Below are 25422 nucleotides of genomic sequence, written 5' to 3'. Positions count from 1 at the left end.
GGAAATATATTTCTTCAGCAGAGTGTGTGTTTGGGGAAAATCAACATTTTCTGACATTTACCAGTAAAAATCTAATCTTTCCACGCCCAGTTCTAACTGAAATCTTTTCTGCAACCTCCTCTCTAGAACTCCCTGCCTATCGAATGCTACGCACTCCTTGAGCAATGGGCCCTGCAAAACCCCTCACAGCATGAGCCTTGTCTCTTTCATCCCTCTGTGTATGTGCAACTGACGTAACTGTTGACATGACCAAGGGCATTGTTCAACTGACACAGAGAAATACATTTTCCTGTACGTTAATATTCAAAAACTACACTTTCTATTTTTAAAGTGGCAACTTCAAAGGAAGTCACCTTAGCAACTGAGACAGACGTGCTCAGTAAAATTAGCTCTAAGGAGTCATTTTCAACAGCAGCAAACTGACTGTTCCCACATTGGAGCAGAAGTTACTCTGCATACTGTAGCACATAAAAGGCAAGAGAAAATTGAAATTCACTACATGGGAAACAGGGGAAGAGGATACATTTCAAATTGTCTGTTGATGCTCCATGTACAATATTCCACTCTAAGAACATTCCAATATCCCCTATCACATTTTAAAAAAATTATCCTGAGAATTCACTCTGTGCATCTGTTTTCCTGGGGATAAGATTTGCTCCTATAAGCCAATTTGATATGGTGGATGAAATGCAAGTGCTGCTATAGTTAAGACTGTGTGAAAGTTTCCACTATATGAACTCCTAACATTCCATGGATTAATAAACCTGAAATAAAATCCCCTCCAGATTGAAATTTGTTATCTGAGTCTCCAGAGAAGGGAACAAGGGAGAAAAGGGTATTTTTTCTCTAAAGCTTAATTTTAACCAGTTCAGAGATTTGTTTTCCTTTTTTAAAAAGTCATTTGGAGTTGAGACCTATAGGGCTTATTCAGGCACAGCATTCACTGTAGCCAGTGAGAGTTTTGCCTGGGTACGACTGTAGCATCTGGCATGTAGCAAAAATGACCAACTTGCTGGCAGTGGTTTATAAGTGTGGCTGGCCGAACAGCACTACCAGGATGGTGGGGTGGGGCCTGGAAATCAGCCCCCTGTTCTGTACAGTCATGACATTAAGCCAGACATCACACAACTTGTGGTTCACACCACAACCACTGGACTATTGAGCATGAAAATGATGCTCCAGCACCTGCCAGAGGTTCATCAGCCAGTTCCTTGCCACAGTGTAAGTATCTACATTCCTTTGAAGCTCTAAGAGGGCTTCCCATTCTCCATTATATTCTCGCTGGAGCTAGTTCTACGCACCAGCTAACATAACTCAGCAGGAATTAGACTAAAATCTTAAAGACAGAAGTCCTGTATTTTTCTACAGGATCTCTGCGTCTATTATTCTAAGACACCTTCCCTTCCCCCCGAATCAGAGAGAGAGCAGACGTAGTGGGCCTTTCAGACAGGGAGGTGTATCTGATCCACCCTCTGCAAGTATGCTGCCAAAGTGAACCAATGCAATGGTGAGCATGGCACCTACGCTTATTAGAAGGTAGACTACCAAACCAAGATGATCAGCTCCCCTGACACAAGACAGGTAGGCACAAGACCAGCACCTAGAGCTCTCCTGGCATATTTCATCCTCTTCAACACCCCCTCTGGTAACTTTAACCCTGACAAAAAGGCCTGTATGAAATCATGATTTTGTTCTTTGTGAAAGATGTCTGCAAAGCCACAGGCCAGCTGAGATGTAGTTCAGCTGCATGTTGGTGTTAATGTAAAATGGGAAGAATGACTAAAAGCATAGGAACGCTTTCTCTCATGATATCTGTCCAAAGTGGGCATATGCAAAGATCTTTAGAGGAGGATAACGACACCTGATCATCACTGCATTCTCACTAGCCTAATCTAGCCTAATCAGGAGGCGCAGACAGTGCTAGGAACTGCTGCTAAAATAATCTGTAAACATTTCACCAACAAAATCCACAAACAGGGAAACCCACAGGTCTTATCTGAAGGGCAAGAAAAAATAGCTGTACAAAGGGCAAAAATGAATTTAGGGCTTCCCTATCGTTTTGCTGTATCCTACAGAATTCCACAACTTCCAAAAATTCATTGTTAAAATTTATTTTCCTAGCTTTTTCTGATGCGAAGAATAGCCATCACAATACAAATAGACATCAGCCAACCAATAGCACCCCATCCTTCCCAATTCACCTGAGAGGTGTAAAACCCAAATCCAAATCTGGAACATTGACATGCTAATATTACTGATAAAGAGTAACATTTGCCCCTCTTTGTCCAACCCCCTCTGCCCTCCTGCCACAAAAAAAATTAAAATACGAAAATGAATGTTAATATAAGCAACCACATGATACCTATGGAGTATTTTCTATTACAGTTTTCCGGGTTAAATGTGCAGCTTGGTATGTTACTGTCATGTTCTAACATGTATGCCATGAAGGGCTTGGCCAAGTTGCAAAGCTAGCATGGGTAATAGAATCTTTACATTTGCATTTTCTGCTTTTAACTGTGAAATCTTAATAGTTCGTTGGCTTGACTTGAAATTATCTTACTATACACGGATCAATGTTAAAGCATTATATCACCTTTTATAAAACAAAACATGTTAGGTAAATACTGTACCTTTGTAATTGCAGTGAAAACTTTTTCCAGAATAGCATTAGGTTGGGCTTTCTGTGGTCCATTGGCCTGGACTTTAAGACCTAAGGCACAGGGTTTAGCTATAAACCTACAACAAAACAAAGAGGAAAGAAAATCAAATGAGATTCTTCAATTATTTATTGCAGGATCTGTTACCAGTGACATGTCATAAATGTTAAAACATTAAAAAGAAGACATGGTCCCTGTCCTGAAATTTCTACAGTGTCAGACAACTGCAACACACAGAATAATAGTTCAAATGCAAGTACGTACAGGTGTGCATCAATAGAAGAAAACACCACAGAATAGGAATGTTTTAAGGGGAGGGATTTGAAGAAGGAAGGGTAACACCATCAAGTACGTGAAATGAGGAGCTGTTCAAAGCACTGGTGGGAGGCATGAAAAAAAAGACCAGAACTAAGAGTGGGAGAAGGATCATTGGAAAAGAAGAGCACACCGGAAAGAGCAGAGCACCATGAGGAGATTGTTGTATGCAACAGGCATGCAAAACATGCATTTTCTCCCCCCGACTTATTGCCTCGTTAATTAACTAGACCCCAGGTTAGCTATGAACACAGAATTACTTTTGTGCCCTGGATAGTCAGACACAGCTTTTATCATCTGACAGCCTCAGACTTGCTTGACCAACACAACTTGGTAAATACCTACATAATCTACAAACACAAGCAATTTAATCTAACTCAAAATGGTTTGGGGCCATTTCCTTTAAAAACCAGTGTTTTTCCCACCAAATGCATCCGATGAAGTGAGCTGTAGCTCACGAAAGCTTATGCTCAAATAAATTTGTTAGTCTCTAAGATGGACTGAAAAGAAACCCCCACTGTGATTACTTAAATTTCCATATTTTATCATTTGACTTGAATTTTCCCTTATATTTATTAGTTTGGATAAAATCTGCATCAGTTGTAGGAATCATGTTCCAATCATATTGTCAGTGGCTGTAGCATCAACCAGGAGAACAAGGCTACATGTAGTTTAAATACATTGCCTTAGGATCTGATCCTTCAACAGCAAAGTGAATGGGAGTTTCACCATTGAGTTCAATGGGAGAAGAGAGTGGAGCTGTAGCTCTTCTGCCTTGACTCATTTTCTACTTGTAAAATACAAGTTATATATCTACAGTGAAGTATTTATCATTTACAAGAGATATATTAGAACGGCTCCAAAGCCTTTGCCAGAGAACTCATTCAAGTCTTAACAACAGACTTGTTGGATTGCCCTTGGAGGGTCAAGAGCAATGGGTAGCACTGAAACATCAGGCTTTCAGTCTGTACGGGCACTGCCATGGCGTAGATTCCTGGGGCAGAATGCAACAATGGTGTAAACTGCTTGGAATAAATGCAGCTGCAGCCATGCTGGTGATACTTGTGCACAGTCACGAACACTTTTTGTTGTCTCTTCACTGGCAAATTTTGGACACACCTTCTGCCAATAGTATAGTTTCACCAGTGTAACAGTGATGGAAGTGTAGTTTAGTGTGGACAGGGCCTCTGCTCCGAGAAAGGACAGTGTCTAAATGCCTAGGCCTCATCTATACTATAGTTTTCACGGCTACCACAAGGGGAGCTGCACCAACAGTAGACTGTGCTTCTAATTTTTTTCCTAGTGTGGACAAAGGCTGTGTATGTGGATCCAAGGCATTTTATAAGTTTTGCAGGTGCTCACAGCACTAAAATCCTTTAGTCTAGACAAATATTGAGATGGTCAGATATTGGGTCATGTAGAGCTTTATAGGTTAAAATTATTGCTGTTGATTAATCGCAGTTAACTCTTGCTATTAATTCAAAAAATGAATCATGATTAAAAAAAATCAGTCACCATTAATCACGGTTTTAATTGCATTATTAAACAACAGAATACAAATTGAAATTTATTAAATATTTTCGATGTTTTTCTACATTTTCATAGATATGTTTTGGGCCCCACACTACAAGAAGGATGTGGAAAAATTGGAAAAAGTCCAGCGAAGGGCAACAAAAATTATTAGGGGACTGGAACATATGACTGATGAGGAGAGGCTGAGGGAACTGGGATTGTTTAGTCCGCGGAAGAGAAGAATGAGGCGAGATTTGATAGCTGCTTTCAGCTACCTGAAAGGAGGTTCCAAAGAGGATGGATCTAGACTGTTCTCAGTGGTAGCGGATGACAGAATGAGGAGTAATGATCTCAAGTTGCAATGGGGGAGGTTTAGGTTGGATATTAGGAAAAACTTTTTCACTAGAAGGGTGGTGAAACACTGGAATGTGTTACCTAGGGAGGTGGTGGAATCTCTTTCCTTAGAAGTTTTTAAGGTCAGGCCTGACAAAGCCCTGGCTGGGATGATTTAGTTGGGGATTGGTCCTGCTTTGAGCAGGGGGTTGGACTAGATGACCTCCTGAGGTCCCTTCCAACCCTGATATTCTAGGATTCTATGATCTTGTATTCTGTGTTGTAATTGAAATCAAAGTATATTTTTATTACAAATATTTGCACTGTAAAAATGATAAACAAAAAACAGTATTTTTCAATTCACCTCATACAAATACTGTAGTGCATTCTCTTTGTGGTGAAAGTACAATTTAAAAATGTAGATTTTTTTTTGTTACATAACTGCACTCAAAAACAAAACAATGTACAACTTCGGAGCCTGCAAGTCCACTCAGTTCTACTTCTTGTTCAGCCAATCGCTAAGACAAACAAGTTTGTTTACATTTACAGGAGATAATGCTGTCCCTCTTCTTATTTACAATGTCATCAGAAAGTGAGAACAGGCATTTGCATGGCACTTTTGTAGCAGATTTCAGAGTAGCAGCCGTGTTAGTCTGCATTAGCAAAAAGAAAAAGGAGTACTTGTGGCACCTTAGAGACTAAAATTTATTTGAGCATAAGCTTTCGTGAGCTACGGCTCACTTCATCACTGAATGCATCCGATGAAGTGAGCTGTAGCTCACAAAAGCTTATGCTCAGATAAATTTGTTAGTCTCTAAGGTGCCACAAATACTACTTTTGTAGCAGGCACTGCAAGATATTTACGTGCCAGATATGCTAAACATTCATATGCCCCTTCATGCTTCGGCCACCATTCTAGAGGACATGCTTCCGTGCCAATAACGCTCATTAAAAAAAAATGTGTTATTTAAATTTGTGACTGAACTCCCTGGGGGAGAATTGTATGTCCTCTGCTCTGTTTTACCCGCATTCTGCCATATATTTCCTGTTATAGCAATCTCGGATGATGACCCAGCACATGTTATTCATTTTAAGAACACTTTCACTGCAGATTTGACAAAACACAAAGAAGGTACCAATGTCAGATTTCTAAAGACAGCTATAGCACTCGACCCAAGGATTAAGAATCTGAAGTGCCTTCCAAAATCTGAGAGGGATGAGGTGTGGACCATGCTTTCAGAAGGTTTAAAAGAGCAAAACTCCTATGTGGAAACTACAGAACCCAAACCACCACAAAAGAAAAATCAACCTTTTCTTGGTGGCATCTGACTCAGATAATGAAAATGAACATGTGTCGGTCTGCACCGCTTTGGACTGTTATCGAGCAGAACCTGTCATCAGCATGGACACATGTCACCTGGAATGATGGTTGAAGCATGAAGGGACATATGAATCTTTAGCACATATGGCATGTAAATATCTTGCAACACCAGCTACAACAGTGCCATGAGAACTCCTTTTCTCATTTTCAGGTGACATTGTAAACTAGAAGCCAGCATTATCTCCTGCAAATGTAAACAAACTTGTTTGTCTGAGTGACTGGCTGAACAAGAAGTAGGACTGAGTGGACTTCTGGGCTCTAAAACTTTACATTGTTTTATTTTTGAATGCAATTTTTTTTTACATAATCCGACATTTATAAGTCCAACTTTCATGACAAAGAGATTGCATTGCAGTACCTGTATTAGGTGAACTGAAAAATACTATTTCTTTTGGGGGTTTTTACAGTGCAAATACTTGTAATCAAAAATAAATTTAAAGTGAGTATTAGGATATAGATATTCAGGCCTGTCTGTAAAGGCCTATACTCTAAGAATTTAGGTGTATTCTTATCACTTGGCTAGTTATAGAGGTATAAAAGAAAGAATCAAAATCACTGTCTGCCGGTGTAAGAGCCTTCTCTTACGGTGACAGTCTGAGGCCCTGTTCTTAGGCTAAGGCCTTTGGCTAAGCAACAGAGGCGGCCATAAGCTGGGAAGCGAACGGTCACATCCTCGCATTCCAAACTAGTCACATTGAAATCAGGTGCTATTGGGCTGTTAGGAATACAATCCTGTCTTGATAATGCCTATTGCCTCCAGAGAAAGAGAAGTGCCTAGATGTAAAAGGAAACTTAGTTTGATACCATCCTGTCGGGCAAGAACTCACTTATCAATAGCTGGGATGTCAAATCCTCATTTCTTTCAGAGGAGCAGCAACGTTAGTCTGTATTCGCAAAAAGAAAAGGAGTACTTGTGGTACCTTAGAGACTAACAAATTTATTTGAGCATAAGCTTTCGTGAGCTACAGCTCACTTCATCGATGGTGCCACAAGTATTCCTTTTCTTTTTCCTCATTTCTTTGTTGTTCTATCACTGTAGTCTCCATTTCCCTATTGTTTGTCTGTATAATCTGTGTCTGGTTCTGTGATTGTTTCTGTCTGCTGTATAATTAATTTTGCTGGGTGTAAACTAATTAAGGTGGTGGGATATAATTGGTTAAATAATCATGTTACAATATGTTAGGATTGGTTAGTTAAATTTCAGTAAAATGATTGGTAAGGTATAGCTAAGCAGAACTCAAGTTTTACTATCTAGTCTGCAGTCAATCAGGAAGCGTGTGCGGGATGGGAGGGAAATGGGAACAGGGAATGGGGATGGGGAAATTGGAATCATGTTTTGCTAAGGGCAGGAATGGGAACAGGGCCACAGGTAAGGCTCTGTGGTGTCAGAGCTGGGAAGGGGGACACTAAGGAAGGAAACTGGAATCATGCTTGCTGGAAGTTCACCCCAATAAACATCAAATTGTTTGCACCTTTGGACTTCGGGTATTGTTGCTCTCTATTCATGCGAGAAGGACCAGGGAATTAAGTGGGTGAAGGAATAAGCCCCCTAACAGTGAGCACCATACACTTCATATTCTGTGTTGCAATTGAAATGAATATATTTGAAAATGTAGAAAACATCCAAAAATATTTAAATAAATGGTATTCTATTACTGTTTAACAGTGCAATTAATCACGATTAATTTTTTTAATCGCTTGACAGCCTTAGTTAAAACCAGACATCTAATGCAGAATACAGAGCACTTGTCTAATAGAGAAACTCCATTGAGAAACCCCACTCAGCAGATGTGCACCCAGATTCTGGATGAGCCTAATTTCCCAAATGGTTTTAAGGTGCAGCCCAAGTAAAGAGTCTTGCAGTATTCAAGCTCAAGGTGACAAAGGAAAGGGGAAAAAAGGTTTCATTCTCTAGCCAGACACAGATGGAATAAAAGCAGTGCTGACTATCACTTATTTCATCAGCTAAATGCAGTTGAGGATAACATAAAACTCATGTGGATATTTATTTCAGAAACTTCATTTCCCACCTCTAATATATGTTTTTAAAGCTTCTATAGACATCCTCTTATTTCTTGCTAAAGATGCTACTTTTCTGAGAGGCTGGGAATCTTAGCATCTGAATTCAGAAATTATACTAAAGACCATTTAAAATTAAACCAATTCTTTTGGATTGCCCTAAGAGAAGGTACAAAACCAAAGGGGAAAGTCAATCAGCATCCAAGCTAATTTTATAAAACCCTTCAAAAGAGGCATCATTTATAAATAGAGACAAAATAGAGAAGGACTGTGGGTGGAATAAAAATAAAAAGACAACTTTTTCACTTGTCAGGCTCACAAAGGAACACACTCTGAGCCTTAATTGCTGATGGCAGCATCCAGAGACACGAATCTAAGTACAAATAAAAAATAAGATCATTTCAAAGGCAGATTTTCTAAACATTTGAAAAAAGTTATTTTTTTCCTTCATTAAAGTCTCTTGGTTGATTATAAGTGCCAAAGCTGGCTTTTGACTACCTACCTCTCAGGAGAGTGAAGAAATGACATTGTTCTGAGATAATGTAAATCAGATGGCAAAGTATTACATTGCAGAGAGTATATGACCCCAAAATGTGTTCAATTTGTAAGAGTCAAAAGCTGGCTAAAATAGCCCGAGGGAGTAAAACTTTACAAGGTGTAACTGCAGCAAGTATCATTCTGATACGATCTTCACTGAACTCTCTGTGAGCCACTTGCAAGTACAATCTTAAGATGACAGGCTTGCTAATTAATATGCTGGGGAAAAATATAGTAAAGGGCAAGCAGAGTATTAGCCTAAAATTAAAAAAAGAGGAGCCTAAAATTCAGTTACGCACACTGTCCAAGACAGGATATGTGCTCTAGATCAGGAAATTTTTCTTTAATCTTTAAAAATAAGGGACTGAAGTAAAGGGGAAAAATACATTTCTACTGTGCTTATTACAGCCACAAAAGAAACAGGAACTAAATTAGGAATGTGTTCAGCCCCCATTACTGCAGCATCTGAGTGCCTGACAAACTTTCATAACTTCCTTAGCCAATACGTAATTTCTAAGGACTATTGGTTTCATGCCTTTTAAATTCTATAGAAAGTTTCCACAAAGAACAGCAAGACATTATGGGAAGTTGTACAGTGTACACAGTTTGCTGCTGTCTAAATCATTTAAAGCATAGTTTGCTATTTGGCTGCTACGAAAGCATGTATGGTGAAAAGTGAGTTTGTTAAAGCTTAAAATTTCATGATGGTCTCTATCCTGGCATGCTCTCGTTTTTATTCCCCTGCTCTTGAGAAAGTTAAAGCATGTTTACGAAATTTAATAATAGATTATTAATCTAAAATTGGGGACTAAATTCATGTATTAAAAATGGTAACATGAAGGGATTCATCCAAATCTAACAGTAGTGTTTTGCATTGCATTTTAAAATATATTTCTGTACAACAATCCACATGCGTGCAGGAAGAGGTGGATGAATAACTGATTTTTTATAAAAATACTTGAATAGGCTTTGGGACACAGAGTGAAAGAATGAATCATTCTACGGTCATGTGGTTAGTGTTAGGGTCCTATAGCAACGAGTATTTAAATTATTACAAAGTAGAACAGCTTCAATAGAGAGATTAAGAAACAGGAGTGCCAGAAGCCCCTAGAAGTGGGGGAGCCACAAGCGCCCAAATCATGGTCCTGCCCTCGCTCTGCCTCTTCCCGCTGAGGCCCCACCCCCACTCACTCCTCTCCCTCCACTTGTTGCTCACCCTTAAGGCAAGCAAAAAGTAAGAGGGCATATCCCTCCCATGTTTTAAAATGATGGAGCCATGGCCCCCTGCCCCAGCACCACTGTTAAGAAAGCACTAACCGAGAATAATCTACAGCCTAGTGGTTGGGGCATTTTCCAAGTTCAAATCCTTGCACAACATGAAGAGGAGTGGGAAACTGAACACAGGTTTCATACATCCAAGTGAGTGCCCTAACTAACTATCGGGCTAAATGTCACAAGGTAGGCAGTATTGTCTCCTCCTTCTCCAGGCATTTTGTGACTCTAACCAATACAAAAAAATTTGGTTGAAATCTATTTGGCAAATTCATGAATAGCTTTGAATCAACCAAAACTGTGTTTTTCAATAAATACACTATTCATCCAAAAATTTTCACCCAGCTCTGTGCGCACACATAATTCATGTGCATTTGGAGCATCTAGTGAAATTTAAGAGATTTTTTTTTACTGCAGTGTTTTGCTACACAAAAAAAAGTCAAGGAATTCAAACTGTACTTCTCTCACTTTTGCCTCCATTGCAGTATTATGCCCTGTTTTTCAAGGTTAAAATGTTTATAAAGTTTAATCAGTGGTGTCCTAAATTTGTGTGGTCAGCGGCTTTGAAAAAAGAAAAAAAAAAGCTTTATCAGTGATCTGCATGTCATCACTATGTTCTTTGTGATAAAGCTTTAATCTGTATGCCTAAACCAAACTTCAGAGTTCAAGCTTAAAAATTCTAATGCCAGTATGAAATGCCAGTGTTTTCCCAAATGAATGTATTCTGCTATGTCACCATTCAGTGAAGGAGATTCTGCCACTTTTACAACTGCTGTGCGGCACCTTCCTCCATAAAGTACAGTAAAACCTCAGTTATGAACACCAGAATTACGAACTACCATTCAACTACACACCTCGTTGGGAACCAGAAGTATGCAATCAGGCAGCAGAGACCCCCCCAAAAAAACCCCAAATACTGTCCAGTACAATACTGTGTTAAACGTAAACTACTCAAAAAAAAAAAAAAGGGAAAAGTTTTTAAAAAAGATTTGACAAGGTAAGGAAACTGTTTCTGTGCTTTTCATTTAAATTAAGATGGCTAAAAGCAGCATTTTTCTTCTGCATAGTAAAGTTTCAAAGCTGTATTAAGTCAATGTTCAGTTGTAAACTTTTGAAAGAACCACCATAACGTTTTGTTCAGAGTTACGAACAACCTCCATTCCTGAGGTGTTTGTATCTCTGAGGTTATAATACCAATAAGTCAGTGGGACTACTCAGAGTCAGGTACAATGCATTGTGAACAAGACATCAGAATCTAGCCCACTTACTCCCTTCTTTTAATCCTGTGAGTCCAAGGTAATTGCAAACCAAATTCTCAATTCAATTAATGTCAGTGAAGTTGCACTAGGGTAAATGAAAGAAGAATTTGGCCCACTATGTACCAAATTAAGCCTCAGAGCAGAATGGAGGTGAAACCACATTTCAACCAAGTCCAGACCACAAATTCTAACTTTGTTTTAAAAGCAGTCTGGCTCAGTCACAGTAGCCAGCCGAACTGTTTTTACTATCAGTTCGGATAATGCAGACTTGAGCTCAGTGTACAGTGTCTGAGTGGGAAGCACTCAGACTCTGCATTCCAAAATTATTTTGCACTCAGTTTAAATAAGTCAAGTATTTTACAGATACCGTATAACACCTAAAGGTGGCCCCAGCTTGCACTTTGACTCCTATGTAGGTGACATCTCATAGCTATTTACCATAGTACCAAAAAGCTTTACAGAATGCAGGAAATAGAAGGTACATAAAGTGACTTTGAACAGGTCACATACTCCTAACGAAACAGCAACATTAGTATCTACTGTACACTGAACCCAGTTCTGTTCTTATATACACCCGGAATACCTGCAGCAAAATTAGGCTCTTCACTAGATTGTGAACATGGGGAAATATTTCCCCAGAAGAAAATAAACAGAATTGCATTTGATTAACTTCACTTTTCAATAACTCTCTCATTTTTGATCTCCTTCTTGCACTTTAAAATTGCTGAGCTAGAGGAATGAAGTTTTGGTTTTGAGAAGGGGAGAAAGAAGTAGAAGGAAGGAGGGAAGCGATTTCTCTCTTCTTCAGCCTTGTTCATTGCTGCTCTGGAAGGAGCTAAATAAATATCACTTTCCCTTCACAGACTATAACAGCCACAATGCTTGTCAACAGACAGCAACCCTGCCATCTGTACTCTGGCAAAGCTCCCGCTGAATTCACTGAAAGCTTTGCCTGAATAAAAATTGGAGAATTGGACCCTTAAATAACAGATGCCATAGCCACATTTTGTATTCTGAAAGCTGCTTTTCCACACTCTTATGATTACAGTGCATGTCATGGTGATAAACATCCCATGGTGAGCTGGAGAGATATCTCTAAAAAGTTATTCTGCAGAAATATGAATGGACCAGTTCCTTTGCTGATGTAAACTGGTATAGCTGCACTAACTTGTCTACACCACTGAGAATCTCACCCAATGTCACTGCACAAAGAACTAGGTTTTGTTTTTAAAAGCAAACAGGTATGCCTCACCATAAGGATATGATCGGTTTACGTGAATCTCTCTCATTTCCTTCAACTGGGTAACAGTGATCCTTATTAGTTGCTCTAACCCCTCTTTTCTTAGTGCCACTAATCACCACAGATTACATGATTTGAATCCCAGGGTCAACTAGAAATGTTCATATTGACCCTCATAATCCTTTGATACTGATGTTCATTAGCAGTAGCGAAATCTATATTTAGCAAATAATTTTATATAATCAAATGAGGGAAGGCATGGAGAAGAAATACCCTGACTCTGCCATTATGATTCTCTGTAACGTATTAAAGTACAGATTCATCTGTTGATGGGGCTTAAAGGTTGTCAAATAAAATGAATCTGACTTTATGGAGCACTTGTTCTTCCAATGCCTGTACATAATACCCATAAAACTTCCATTACAAAATGTGACTTGTGGTAGAGAGATATTTTATTGTGGGATCACAATTAATCAAAAAATTAAAATCACAATCAAAAAATTAAGATCCTATCTTGCAGTACAACTTCCATTTCAGAACTTTCAAGAGCTATAAATGATTTTATCACCTGACAATCTACTCATCTTTAAACAATTTAGCAAATATGGGGTTATTGATTAGACTGTTTATGCAATTCACCTAGGTCGGAGCCCTGCATAAAACAAATACTATGTATTGTTAATTGCTCTGCAGTAAATACAATTCATCTGCTGCTATGAGAGGTCCAATTATGCCAGTAATTTCATTCAACAAAGATATATTTTAATGGGATTTTCAGGTATGGTAACACTTTCTTCTAACTTTCTGTATGTGGGACACATGGCCAGTTTCCACCTACAGATCTTCCATTTGGACTCTATATATGGTTTTTCCCTGTACTTGCAACTAGTGGATTCCCAGATGGTACAAAGTACAACTCTTCCAGACCACATTTAGGGCAAATGTACTGCCTAACTACACAACTCTATTGTTAGACAGCATGTCAGGTTGGTTTCTTTCAATTCAAAACTCACATCCCAAAGCATCTCTTTAATTAAGCTAAATGTAAAGCTTCCTATTATTGTACTTATTGAAAAACATATCCAAGTTCTATAATACTAGTATTTCTTTAAAAGAAGGGATGTGACAGAAGAGAAGGAAGAAAAAAGTGCTCCAAACCAGGACAAAGAGCTGGGCATATTTCTTGGGTTTCTCTAGTTACAATAAGGAAATGAGAAATTCCTTCATTATCAATTTATACACTTTAAATGTGAGTGGCATACTGTAAAGCTCTCCTGTAGCATCTTGATATAGTGCTTCTACAATTAAAAAAAAAATCTGTAGCCACCTGTGGTCACTGTTCTATATACCATGGTCTTTTTTGAGTTTTTCAGCAACACTGAAGATAGGAGGTTAGATCCTCCTACTCCTAAGGTAATAAAAAATGATCTCAGACTTCTTTAGCAGTATAGGGTCTATGACAATTATACTGTTTGCATTCTATCCAGTAGAAGGCAGTGGTACAATATTGCCCAGCTCTGTTAGTGTAATGTACATTATATAAACATTTTATTCAAAAAATTCACAGTTTATATAAATGTGGAATGAAGTAATTTGAAAAATAAAACAAAATTTTAAAAGAAACCGACAATATTACAGGTTTCAGAGTAGCAGCCATGTTAGTCTGTATCTGCAAAAAGAAAAGGAGTATTCGTGGAACCTTAGAAACTAAAATTTATTAGAGCATAAGCTTTCGTGAGCTACAGCTCACTTCATCAAATGCATGCAGTGGAAAATACAGTGGGGAGATTTTATATACACAGAGAACATGAAACAATGGGTGTTAACGTATACACTTTAACGAGAGTGATCAGGTAAGGTGAGCTATTACCACCGGGGAGAGGGGGTAGTGATAATCAAGGTGGGCCATTTCCAGCAGTTGACAAGAACGTGTGAGGAACAGGATGGGGGGGGAAAATAAACATGGGGCAATAGCTTTAGTTTGTGTAATGTCTGTTACAAAGACACCAACTCCAAGATTTTTACATAGGAAAGTTGCAACCATCCTTTCTCCATTTTAACTATGGAGTAAACAGACTCCAATGAGAGACTGCTGAATTGGAATTAATTTGCAAACTGGACACCATTACATTAGGCTTGAATAAAGCCTGAGAGTGGTTGTGTCATTACACAAACTAAAGCTATTTCCCCATGTTTATTCCCCCCTCCCCCTCCCCGTTCCTCACACGTTCTTGTCAACTGCTGGAAATGGCCCACCTTGATTATCACTACAAAAGGTTGTCGTTTTTTTTGTTTTTTTCTTTCCTCTCTCTCTCCTGCTGGTAATAGTTCAACTTACCTGATCATTCTCGTTACAGTGTGTACGGTAACACCCACTGTTTCATGTTTTCTGTGTATATAAAATCTCCCCACTGTATTTTCCACTGCATGCATCCAATGAAGTGAGCTGTAGCTCACGAAAGCTTTTGCTAAAATAAATTTGTTAGTCTCTAAGGTGCCACAAGTACTCCTTTTCTTTTTGAAAATACTAGTTGAGCAACTGTACATGTTATCTAGGTTATAGCACGGGGTTTTCTTTAAACAACCCAAAATTATTATTAATTACTCGACTCATTTGGAAGGTTATACCTTTTTCACTATATATGTCCTACTCATACCCTCATCCATTTAACCAGAAATCTATTGTTTTTATTCTATGGCACAAGACACCAACCCCAAGATTTTTACATAGGAAAGTTGCGACCATCCTTTCTCCATTTTAACTATGGAGTAAACCAAAGACATGCAGGAAGAAAGAGTCCCAAAAATGGAGGAGCAACCAAGTTCTTTTTTGGCCTGAGATACGAGATAGAAAGTCTACTGTAAATTAATTAGCACATTACTTTTCAGTACCCAAAGACAACTGGGAAGGCGTTTTTCGCCTTCCTCTGTAGCATGGGGCATGGTTGACTGGAGGGAGGCTTCTCTGCTCCTTGAAGTTTTGAACCATGATTTGAGGACTTCAATAGCTCAGACATGGGTGAGGTTTTTCGTAGGAGTGGTGGGTGACATTCTGTGGCCTGCGCTGTGCAGGAGGTCGGACTAGATGATCAGGTGGTCCCTTCTGACCTTAGTATCTATGAATCTACAACACAGTAGCTATTGTTTAGCTCTATTGTATTTCCGGCCACAGACTGCAACGAAAACCATCCACTGAATTAGTGTTCAATTAATGTTACCATGGGTTTGGTACCAGATTATACATGTAAAAAATCTAATCCCATATTAGACTCTTAACACATGAAAAATCATCTTAAATATATAAAATGTTAATCCTGTGTTTATCATTAGTAAGTCTACCATAAGAGCCACAATCATAAATGCAGACGTCTCAGAGAGAGATAAACAGACCCAGGAAAACAGCAGCAATTGGCAGCATATACATTTGGATTTTTTTTTTTTTTTAAAACAGACTGCTCCTAAAAAATGATAAAACCATAATTCCATTTACAGACAATATGTTTTGAGTGTTGCTTCGTATGGCAGTAAGGTTTCTGAATGTTGTTCAATTTTTAATTTAAACCTTTCAATTTAACTAGACTGAGACAGGTGACCTATCTGCTCTGTGACCTTGAGACATCTCCCAGAAGCTCAGAGATGTGAATTATTTTCAGTTTCTGACCTATTAGTGTGATTTCTTAGTTTCACATGAAATTTTTTCATCTCTCCTTCCTGTTTGCTAAAGTAATGACACTTTTCTTTTCGTCTAGCTAGACTGCATTTCAATGGCTAACACTTCATTCCTCTAATAAAAGCATCTTCCCATAAAACACAGCCCTACTATATCAATACTGGGTAACACCCTCTTTTACCCCATATGTGTTAAACACAGAGGGCTTGATTCTCCTATCAGTTACACCAGCTTTACATCAGTTACAATCAGACCAGTACATTGCTGAGGTTTTTATGCAATGCATTTTTGAACACAGTTGGAATCACTGCATCTTGATTAACTCCTACTAATAAGGGACTCCTTGCTCCTCATTACGGGCCAAATCCTCTTAACAGAGCCCACAGCCTGAAAAACAGGCTTGTGCTGTCAGAGAAATGCCTGAGCCCAACCTGAAGTAGCCAGCATGGAATCACTCCAAGGCTGCTACTGCAGGCTTCGGGCAGGAACAGGAACCCAGCCTACTGCTCCCCCTAATGCAGAGTTTGGGGCCAGTGAATCCATGCTATGCATAAATACACGGGGCAGGGCCCAGGTTTGCAGCATGCACTGCTTATCAAGTCCCCAAGCACACTGAGAACATGGTATTTCCATGGTGGTTGGGGTCTTCCACACCCTTAGAAAAGGCCAGTGGATTTTGCATTCTGCAAATACATTAGGAGAATTTGTTTGTCTTCCCCAAAATGTATCGATCTCCTCCGCTGTGTAGTGAACAGTGGCTAATACAAGGGCCAAAGACCAGCAAGGACCAAACAAACACCAAAGTCACAAGCCCTTAACACCTGCACTATGGCAGTAACTCTACTGGTGATTAGCAAGTTAAAAGGCTGCAAGAGTTGCTAAGGCCGACCAATAAAGGAAGTCCTAACACAAATTAAGCCGTTGTATTACAACTAAACAATCCTGTGTAAAATAGACCCTTTGTTAAACCTCTGATTATTTTCTATACAGGGTGTTTTCCTGAAGAGTAAGGAGAAAAAAAAATACATATGGGAAAGCAACACCCCTCTCTACTGCTATTTTGAAAAGACATATTGTCCTTTCCAGAGATGGATCAGAGCAGATTTTTTTCTCCTCACTTGCATTCAGCTCTTTAAAGGGCAGACTGCTTTCAGGGATATGTAATTGATGATATTCTGACTTGTCAGGATGTTTTGTTTTATAAAACAATCTGTTCCATGCAACTAACAAGGGCACATCTATCTAAATTACTCTAGCTTCCCAGATGAGCCAAGAGCAGAGGCGGCTTGTTTCTGAACAGATATTTAAGATTGGAAGTTTTTCTAAAAGATATGCTCTAGGAATTATTTTGAGGAAGTTCTGTGGCCTGTGCTACATAGGGGGTCAGACTAGATCGGGGTCCCCAACACGTTGCCCATTTTTGTGTGCCCACAGGACATCCCGCTACCAAAATGCCACCAAGAAGCGTTGCCGTTTCTCGGCGGCATTTCGGCAGTGGCACTTCTTCCCGCTGCCGCTTTTCGGCGGCGGGGTGTCAGGTGCCCGCCACAGTCTTCTGGGAATAGCAATATGCTATTCCCACAAGAAAGGTTGGGGACCAATGGACTAGATGATCACAATGGTCCCTTCTGGCCTTGGAACCTATGAAGATACCTATGACCTACATAGTGATTTTTTTTTGTAGCCGACATTTAATTCAATAGGTCCCAATTTGAAAATGTTTCAAAGTGTGTGGTTTATTTATTTATTTATTAATGTGAACAATAAAACAGACACATTCCTCAGGATGCTTCATGAGACAAAAACTTAGCAGTAACATAAGTCCACTGACTTCATTGGAGTTGTGCCTGCTTATCCAGTTTTAAATCTGGTGCATGTCTTAATGCTCTCTACTTTGGTATAAACATCAGGTAGTACCAATAGCTCAGCTGTGAGCCCTAGGCTGGTTAACTCAACCTTCACCACTCAGAGAGATACCCTGACTTCCTTGCAGTTTACTATGTGTATTGGCAAGCAGGATGCAACTTTTGCATGCGATATTTAGAAACTATGGCTATCTGTCTGTCTACTCGGAACAAACAATAAGGATCCCAGCACACAATTCACACAGCACAATTCACAATTGCCCCCATGTTCTTGTGCAGAATGCAGTATGTCCATCACGTGACTGGTGCTGACTTGTGGGATGTCCTGCCCACCCCAGGAATGGCACTAGTTCAGTGAGGTGTGAAGTGATTCCTGCATACACACATTTTGGGAAGGGCTTTGAGATCCTTCAGAACGAAGAAAGTAAGGGGCACATCCTTTCTCTACCTCCATGGATTCTGAGGGCCCTATCTGTGGCAGAACCAAGGCTGTCCTGCTGCACAGAGGGGGAAAAATCCAGAGATGAACAGAACAAAGATGTACTCCCCACAGTGAGTGCCAACCACTCTCTCATTTGGGGCAGGACATGGGGTTAGAGATAGGGGCACTGGGGGTGGGGGTAAATCAGCGGTTCCAATAGCTACTGCAGTCCTGCGAATGTAGCTGTGGCAGTGGACAAGCTCAGCTGCCACTCTGTCAGCGAAAAGGATTCTTCTATCCATCTACAGTTGTACCCAGCACACAGCCTGGTTACTTAGGTTCTGCACTGGGCTTTGGATTTGGCACTAACAATTTAGATATTATGTTTTAGGTTTTAATATTTGGAAAACGTACATCGTTTTCTCTGAAATTAGTTACCAGTTCGGTGCACTGCTGCACGACTGCGGTCTGCCTCTTTCATACAGAATGAGAGAGGAGCATGGCAGTGCGCTGGAGGTAGCACCCATAAACCCCGGGGGAAAATTCTCCACCAGCACTCTGAAGGCAAGCTTGGGCTGATTCCTCTGCCTCTGACCGAGTTTTCCATTCTCTGGTCTCTAAACCATCTCCGTCACAGAGGAGGTCTCCCTAAGGTTCTTACCAAGACTTCTGGAGAGCAAAATTTGTTTTGACTTTGAACGGACAAGCTTGCATCAAATGGAAGGTGTCCTACATGAGTTTCCCAAGCCAGTTACTCCACTGCACCCCAACAACGTCTTCACCGCACATCCTTCCATTCAAATTATGCAAGCTGAACACTATGCTATTACTCCATATATACTGTATAAAGTACAGGGACAAAACATAAGCATCTTGAGCAAAATGCAGCTGAGTACCTTTGTTTGAGAAGTGATGTTTCCTCCCTCCTTGGTCACAGTTATAATAAAGCATGTGTGCTTCAACGGGGAACAGCGGAGTCCTTCTCCACGAACACTTATACTAGGGCTGATGGAAAAACAACAATTGCATTTTACAAAATATTTGCAGGTTTTGAAATTTGTTTTCATTCTACGTAGGAACAAAAACAAGGTCTTTCAAAACGTGACATAAGAGAGCAAGACTCGTTTCTCTCGCCCGTTCTCACCAGAAATGCTATCCTGAATCTCAAAACCATTTCCGACAACACTTCATTGAAATTGATGCATTTCCACAGAACATTTCAATTTTGACTAAATGGGATTTTCCAGTGGAAAAGTGTTCCATCAGAAAATTTCTGACCAGCTCTAACTTATGCCTCTGCTTATAAAGGCTGGCAGGGGTGGGGGAGGATATATTTTGTGGGAGTCGTCTCAAAATATTCATAGCACAGCACATTCCTGAAAGGATACTTTGCTAAATAAAAAGTGAACATAAGTGTTTCGCCTAAGGGTGAGACCCTCAAGGGGGGAAAAAAAAAATCCCTTGTTAGTCTATGGGAGTTTCTCCTGAAAAGAAGGAAAGTAGAAGTAGGCACAATATAAGCCACATGTGCGGTAATTAGCACCTGCAACCAAAAAGCTGAACTGTTAGAACTACAGAGGCTCATTCCCTACATGAAGATTTGCACTATCAAGGATATCTGGGGCAGTGTGCCACACAAACATTAGTTTCTTTTCTGTTGTTAATTAAAACTCAATTTTGTAAGCTATAGGAAGGGAAAATATACTCACCTAAAGTTCTGATACAAAACTGGCATAATTAAACACAAAAATTTACAAGGAACTAACGATCATTGGACACATTGCCCCAGAAGCTTGTCAGGGTACAGATCATTGTATTGATAGAAACATGCAGTCCACCGACACTTGCTAGCAAATAACGGTCCGATTCTACTTCCACTCTGATAGAATAAGAAAGGCAGCTCCCTTCTAAAAGATTCCAGAGGAAATCCCTTCAGAACACCAGACCCCCACCCACAGCAGCAGCTCATTGCAGTAGTTTCTCACCTTCCTCTGTGATGTCATGGTTTTCTCACATGCACGTTTTTGTATTTCACAATAAAGATTTCAGCATTGTAATTTTGTAATTCCACATGCAGATGCCATCAAGAGACGCATCAGCTGGATTTCATTGGATGGGCTCGATTTGGTGAGGAGCCAGTCAAGTGGGATGAGTTCTTTATTTGATTTTGATATATAGTTTTGGTGAGAGAGAGAGAAAATCCCAGGACAGACTGGCAATTCTCCCACAAGTTCTGCTCAGACTTATAAAAACCTTCACAAACAAGGTCAGCAACCAGACTACTGCACTGGGCAGCACAGCACGGGGAAGAGGTGACCAGCCCTCTGTGGACAAAGAAGTGGTTCGGGACTATTTAGAAAAGCTGGATAAGCACAAGTCCATGGGGCAGGATGCGTGGCATCCGAGGGTGCTAAAGGAGTTGGCGGATGTGATTGTTAAGCCATTGGCCATTATCTTTGAAAACTTATGGTGATCGAGGGAGGTCCCAGACCACTGGAAAAAGGCTAACGTAGTGCCCATCTTGAAAAAAGGGAATGAGGAGAATCCGGGGAACTATAGGCCAAATCAGCCTCACCTCAGTCCCTGGAAAAATCATGGAGCAGGTCCTCAAGGAATCAATTCTGAAGCACTTAGAGGAGAGGAAAGTGATCAGGAACAGTCAGCATGGATTCACCAAGGGCAAGTCATGCCTGACTAATCTAACTGCCTTCTCTGACAAGATAATGTGGATGAGGAGAAAGCAGTGGACGTTATTCCTTGACTTTAGCAAAGCTTTTGACACGGTCTCCCACAGTATTCTTGCCAGCAAGTTAAACTAGTATGGGCTGGATGAATGGACTATAAGGTGGATAGAAACCTGGCTAGATTGTCAGGCTCATCGGGTAGCGAACAATGGCTCCACGTCTAGTTCACCGCCGGTATCAAGTGGAGTGCCCCAAGGGTTGGTCCTCGGGCCGGTCTTGTTCAATATCTTCATTAATGATCTGGAGGATGGCGTGGATTGCACCCTCAGAAAGTTTGCAGATGACACTAAACTGGGAGGAGAGGTAGATATGCTGGAGGGTAGGGATAGGATACAGAGGGCCCTAGACAAAATTAGAGGATTGGGCCAAAAGAAATCAACAAGGACAAGTGCAGAGTCCTGCATTTAGGATGGAAGAATCCCATGCACTGCTACAGACTAGGGACCAAATGGCTAGGCAGCAGTTCTGCAGAAAAGGACCTAGGGGTTACAGTGGATGAGAAGCTGGATATAAAAGTGAACAGTGTGCCTTGTTGCCAAGAAGGCCGATGGCATTTTGGGATGTATAAGTAGGGGCATTGCCAGCAGATCGAGGGACATGATCATTCCCCTCTATTCGACTTTGGTGAGGCCTCATCTGGAGTACCATGTCCAGTTTTGGGCCCCACACTACAAGAAGGATGTGGAAAAATTGGAAAGAGTCCAGCAGAGGGCAACAAAAATGATTAGGGGACTGGAACACATGACTTATGAGGAGAGGCTGAGGGAACTGGGATTGTTTAGTCTGCGGAAGAGAAGAATGAGGGGGGATTTGATAGCTGCTTTCAACTACCTGAAAGGGGGTTCCAAAGAGGATGGATCTAGACTATTCTCAGTGGTAGCGGATGACAGAACGAGGAGTAATGGTCTCAAGTTGCAGTTGGGGAGGTTTAGGTTGGATATTAAGAAAAACTTTTTCACTAGGAGGGTGGTGAAACACTGGAATGCATTACCTAGGGAGGTGGTGGAATCTCCTTTCTTAGAGGTTTTTAAGGTCAGGCTTGACAAAGCCCTGGCTGGGATGATTTAGTTGGGGATTGGTCCTGCTTTGAGCAGGGGTTGGACTAGATGATCTCCTGAGGTCCCTTCCAACCCTGATATTCTAGGATTCTAAGGAAAACTTCAGTTAAAATGCAAGCACCATTTCTGTTCAGTGTGTCCTGATGAAAATTTTTCTGGGCAGAACTTAAAGCTTTCTAAAATAGCAATAGAACACTCACCATAGGGCAGGAGATATTTAGCAGGACTGATCTCTATATCTGTTGTCACCACTCTCTGCCAGTGTCACTCCTTCATGGTAAGGACATGGAATGCACTTTTGCTTCAAAACTCTTTGTTTTTCCTGCTTTTGCAGTAAAACTGAGCCAGTTACTTTTACTTCCAAAAGGCGAACTTAGATGCCACAGACAGATGCAGAGCTCTGGAAAATATTTTGCTTGTTTTTTTTTAATAGTGGCATCTGTGCATCAGCCATCTTCTTGCAGGAGCAAACTTTCCATCCTGCCTACTTCCAGTTTTGCAGCGCTTGCCATGCTAGAATTGGAGTTGCTGGTACGCCAGATGCAGAGCCAGCATCTGCTGCTGCAATGATTCATCCTCCCTGTACATCACTTCCTTATACTAGCACTGAAGAAGATTTGCATCCTCATTATATGCAGTGTGATTTACTTTCTTTTCACTGCACAGGTAATAACTCTCACTAATGCTTCAGGAATTACACAAGCACATTAAAAGGGAGAATATTTTCCTTGTTTTGGAGGTGGCTTACCCTGAAGGCCCTGGAATAGTTCTAATTACTGGAATAAATGGCATTTTTATCAAATATATCTGTATCCAAACTTTTAACAGATAACCACTCACTATCACAAAGGCTTTCTACAGAAGCCCAGTAAACAAATGCAGAATTACCAGAGTGCAGTGTCTGCACAAATAAATGAAAGCATCTCCAGATTAGTGCACTAAATGGCTCATTTGGCCTCCTGTCCATTTCAATAGGCCTTGCATCAGGCCTCAAAGCAGAAATCCTCCTCTTGGATATTCTACACCAGGGGTCTCAAACTCAGTTTACCTTAGGGCCAGTGCCAGTCCTCAAATCCTCCCAGCAGACCAATAATGTCACTCATGCAGCCCAAAACTCTACCCCTCCAAACTCCACCCCCCACCTGCCCAACGCTCTGGGAGGGAGTTTGGGTGGGGGAGGAGATCTGGGGTGCAGGCTCTGGGATGGAGTTTGAGTGCTGGGCGCAGGCTCTGGGCTGGGGTAAAGGGTGGAGGTACAGGAGGAGGGGGTGGGGTTTCAGCTCTGGGAGGGAGTTTTGGGGCAGAAGGGGATGTGTGGGAAGGGGGAGGGAGGTGCAGGTTCTAGGAGGGGATTGGGTAGGGTGACCAGATGTCCCAATTTTATAGGGACAGTCCTGATTTTTGGGTCTTTTTCTTATATAGGCTCCTATTATCCCTCACTCCGTCCTGATTTTTCACACTTCCTGTCTGGTCACCCTAGGGTCAGGGGGTGCAGCGCCTACCTGGGGCTCCAAGGTGGGGTGGGCCAGAGGCCTCCAAGCAATGCAGCCCACAGGCACCGCCCTGCAGCTTCCCATTGGCCGCAGGGGTGCTCGGGGCAGGGGCAGCGTGCGGAGGCACAGCCCCACCCCAGGCTGCAGGGTGGGGGTCAGCAGACACGTGGAGCGAGCAGGCAGACACTGCTCCGCTCTGCTGCTCTCCCGGGGCCCCAGGTCATTGTAAATTGCCTGTGGGAGGGGAGCACCTGGGGGTTGCAGGTGGAGCCAAGGGAGAGACCCGGCCCCAAAACTGCTGGAGCCCTGCAGGCCACATTGGGGAGGTTTGTGGGTCACAGATGGCCCGCGGGCTGGGAATTTGAGACCTCTGTTCTATACAGTACTCTCAATGAAGCCATGAGCTGCGCGGGGCTGAAGGCAGCAGCCCCCTGCCCCGAAGCCAGGAGCAGCGCAGGGTTAAAGCCAGCGCCACCCCCTCCCCCAGCCAGGAGCGGTGCGAGGCTAAAGCTGGCAGCCCCCCCCACCCCAGCCGGCAGTGGCCCCACACCCCAGGCGGGAGCAGCGCAGAGCTGATGCCAGCAGCCCCAAAGCTGGCAGCGGAGTGGGGCTGAAGCTGGCAAACTCCTCCCCTCCTTGCCAGGGGCAGCGGGGGAGCTGAAGCTGGGAGGAGCACTGGGAGCCCCCATACACCTGTACACAGCCCCTAGCTACTCCCTGCCTGCACCCTGAGCAGTTTTCAAACTTTTTGAACTGAGTCCCTCCACTGAGTTCTATTTTTTGGTTGCATCCCGCCACAGCCCAAACTAGAGTTGCCAACTTTCTAATTGCACAAAACTGAACACCCTAGCCTCGCCCCCTGCCATGCCCCTTCCCTGAGGCCCCACCCCCCTCCACTCAGTACGTTCTCCCCCCCTCGGTGGCTCGTTCTCCCCCACCCTCACTCACTTTCACTGGGCTGGGGCTGGGGCTCCAGGCTGCCTTCCTGTCCTGTCCTGACTTGATGTTACATGTGTGCCAAAAGCGGTCAGCAGGTATGGCGTTAGTAGGCCGGGGGGAGAAGAAAATGGAGGAGGCACCGCACGTGCTGCTCTTGCTTGCAGGCAATGCCCCCCACCCCCAGTTTCCACTGACTAGAAACCAACCAATGGGAGTGCGGTGCTCAGGGTGGAGGCAGCGCACAGAGCCCTGTGGCCCCCCTGCCTAGGAACAGGACCTGCTGGCAGCTTCCGGGGCATAGCGCAAAGTCCCAGGACAGGTAGGGACTAGACTGCCTTAGTGCCGTAACACTGCAGTGCTGACCGGAGCTGCCAGGGTCCCTTTTCGACCGGGTGTTACAGTTGAAAACCCGGACACCTGGTCACCCAAGCCCAGACAGGCCTGGTGACCTCCTCAGTGAGTTGGGGGTGAAGGTGGCGCTCCCTCCCTGGACCCCGCTGTACAGAGCTGGCTCGAGCCCCACCAGCTCTTCCCCCCCCATAACAGAAGTAAAACTATACCTATGCCCAAGGGTCCCCCACAGCCCAGAGCCCTGAGTTACCTGCCCCCTCGGTGCGCTGGCATTTTTATAGCATGTTGAAGGGGGTCTCAGCAAGGAAAAGGTTGAGAATCCCTGCTGTAGGGGATATCCTCAATGTTTAGGGAAA

At 42.1% G+C, this 25422-nt stretch overlaps 1 protein-coding gene across 2 annotated transcripts in view; it reads right to left on the bottom strand.

Annotated features, from left to right (window-relative positions):
- Nucleotides 1-25422, bottom strand: part of CERS6 (ceramide synthase 6) — a 220160-nt gene that overhangs the window by 147713 nt on the left and 47025 nt on the right. For both annotated transcript variants that reach the window (XM_038422621.2, XM_038422622.2), the window contains exon 2: nt 2631-2736. In XM_038422621.2, the coding sequence (XP_038278549.1) occupies nt 2631-2736 (106 nt within the window). The remainder of the gene's footprint in view (nt 1-2630; nt 2737-25422) is intronic.

The sequence above is a fragment of the Dermochelys coriacea genome, chromosome 11 (assembly GCF_009764565.3).
Source record: "Dermochelys coriacea isolate rDerCor1 chromosome 11, rDerCor1.pri.v4, whole genome shotgun sequence".
NCBI classification, from domain to species: domain Eukaryota; kingdom Metazoa; phylum Chordata; order Testudines; family Dermochelyidae; genus Dermochelys; species Dermochelys coriacea.
This window is presented reverse-complemented; position numbering and strand designations above follow the sequence as displayed.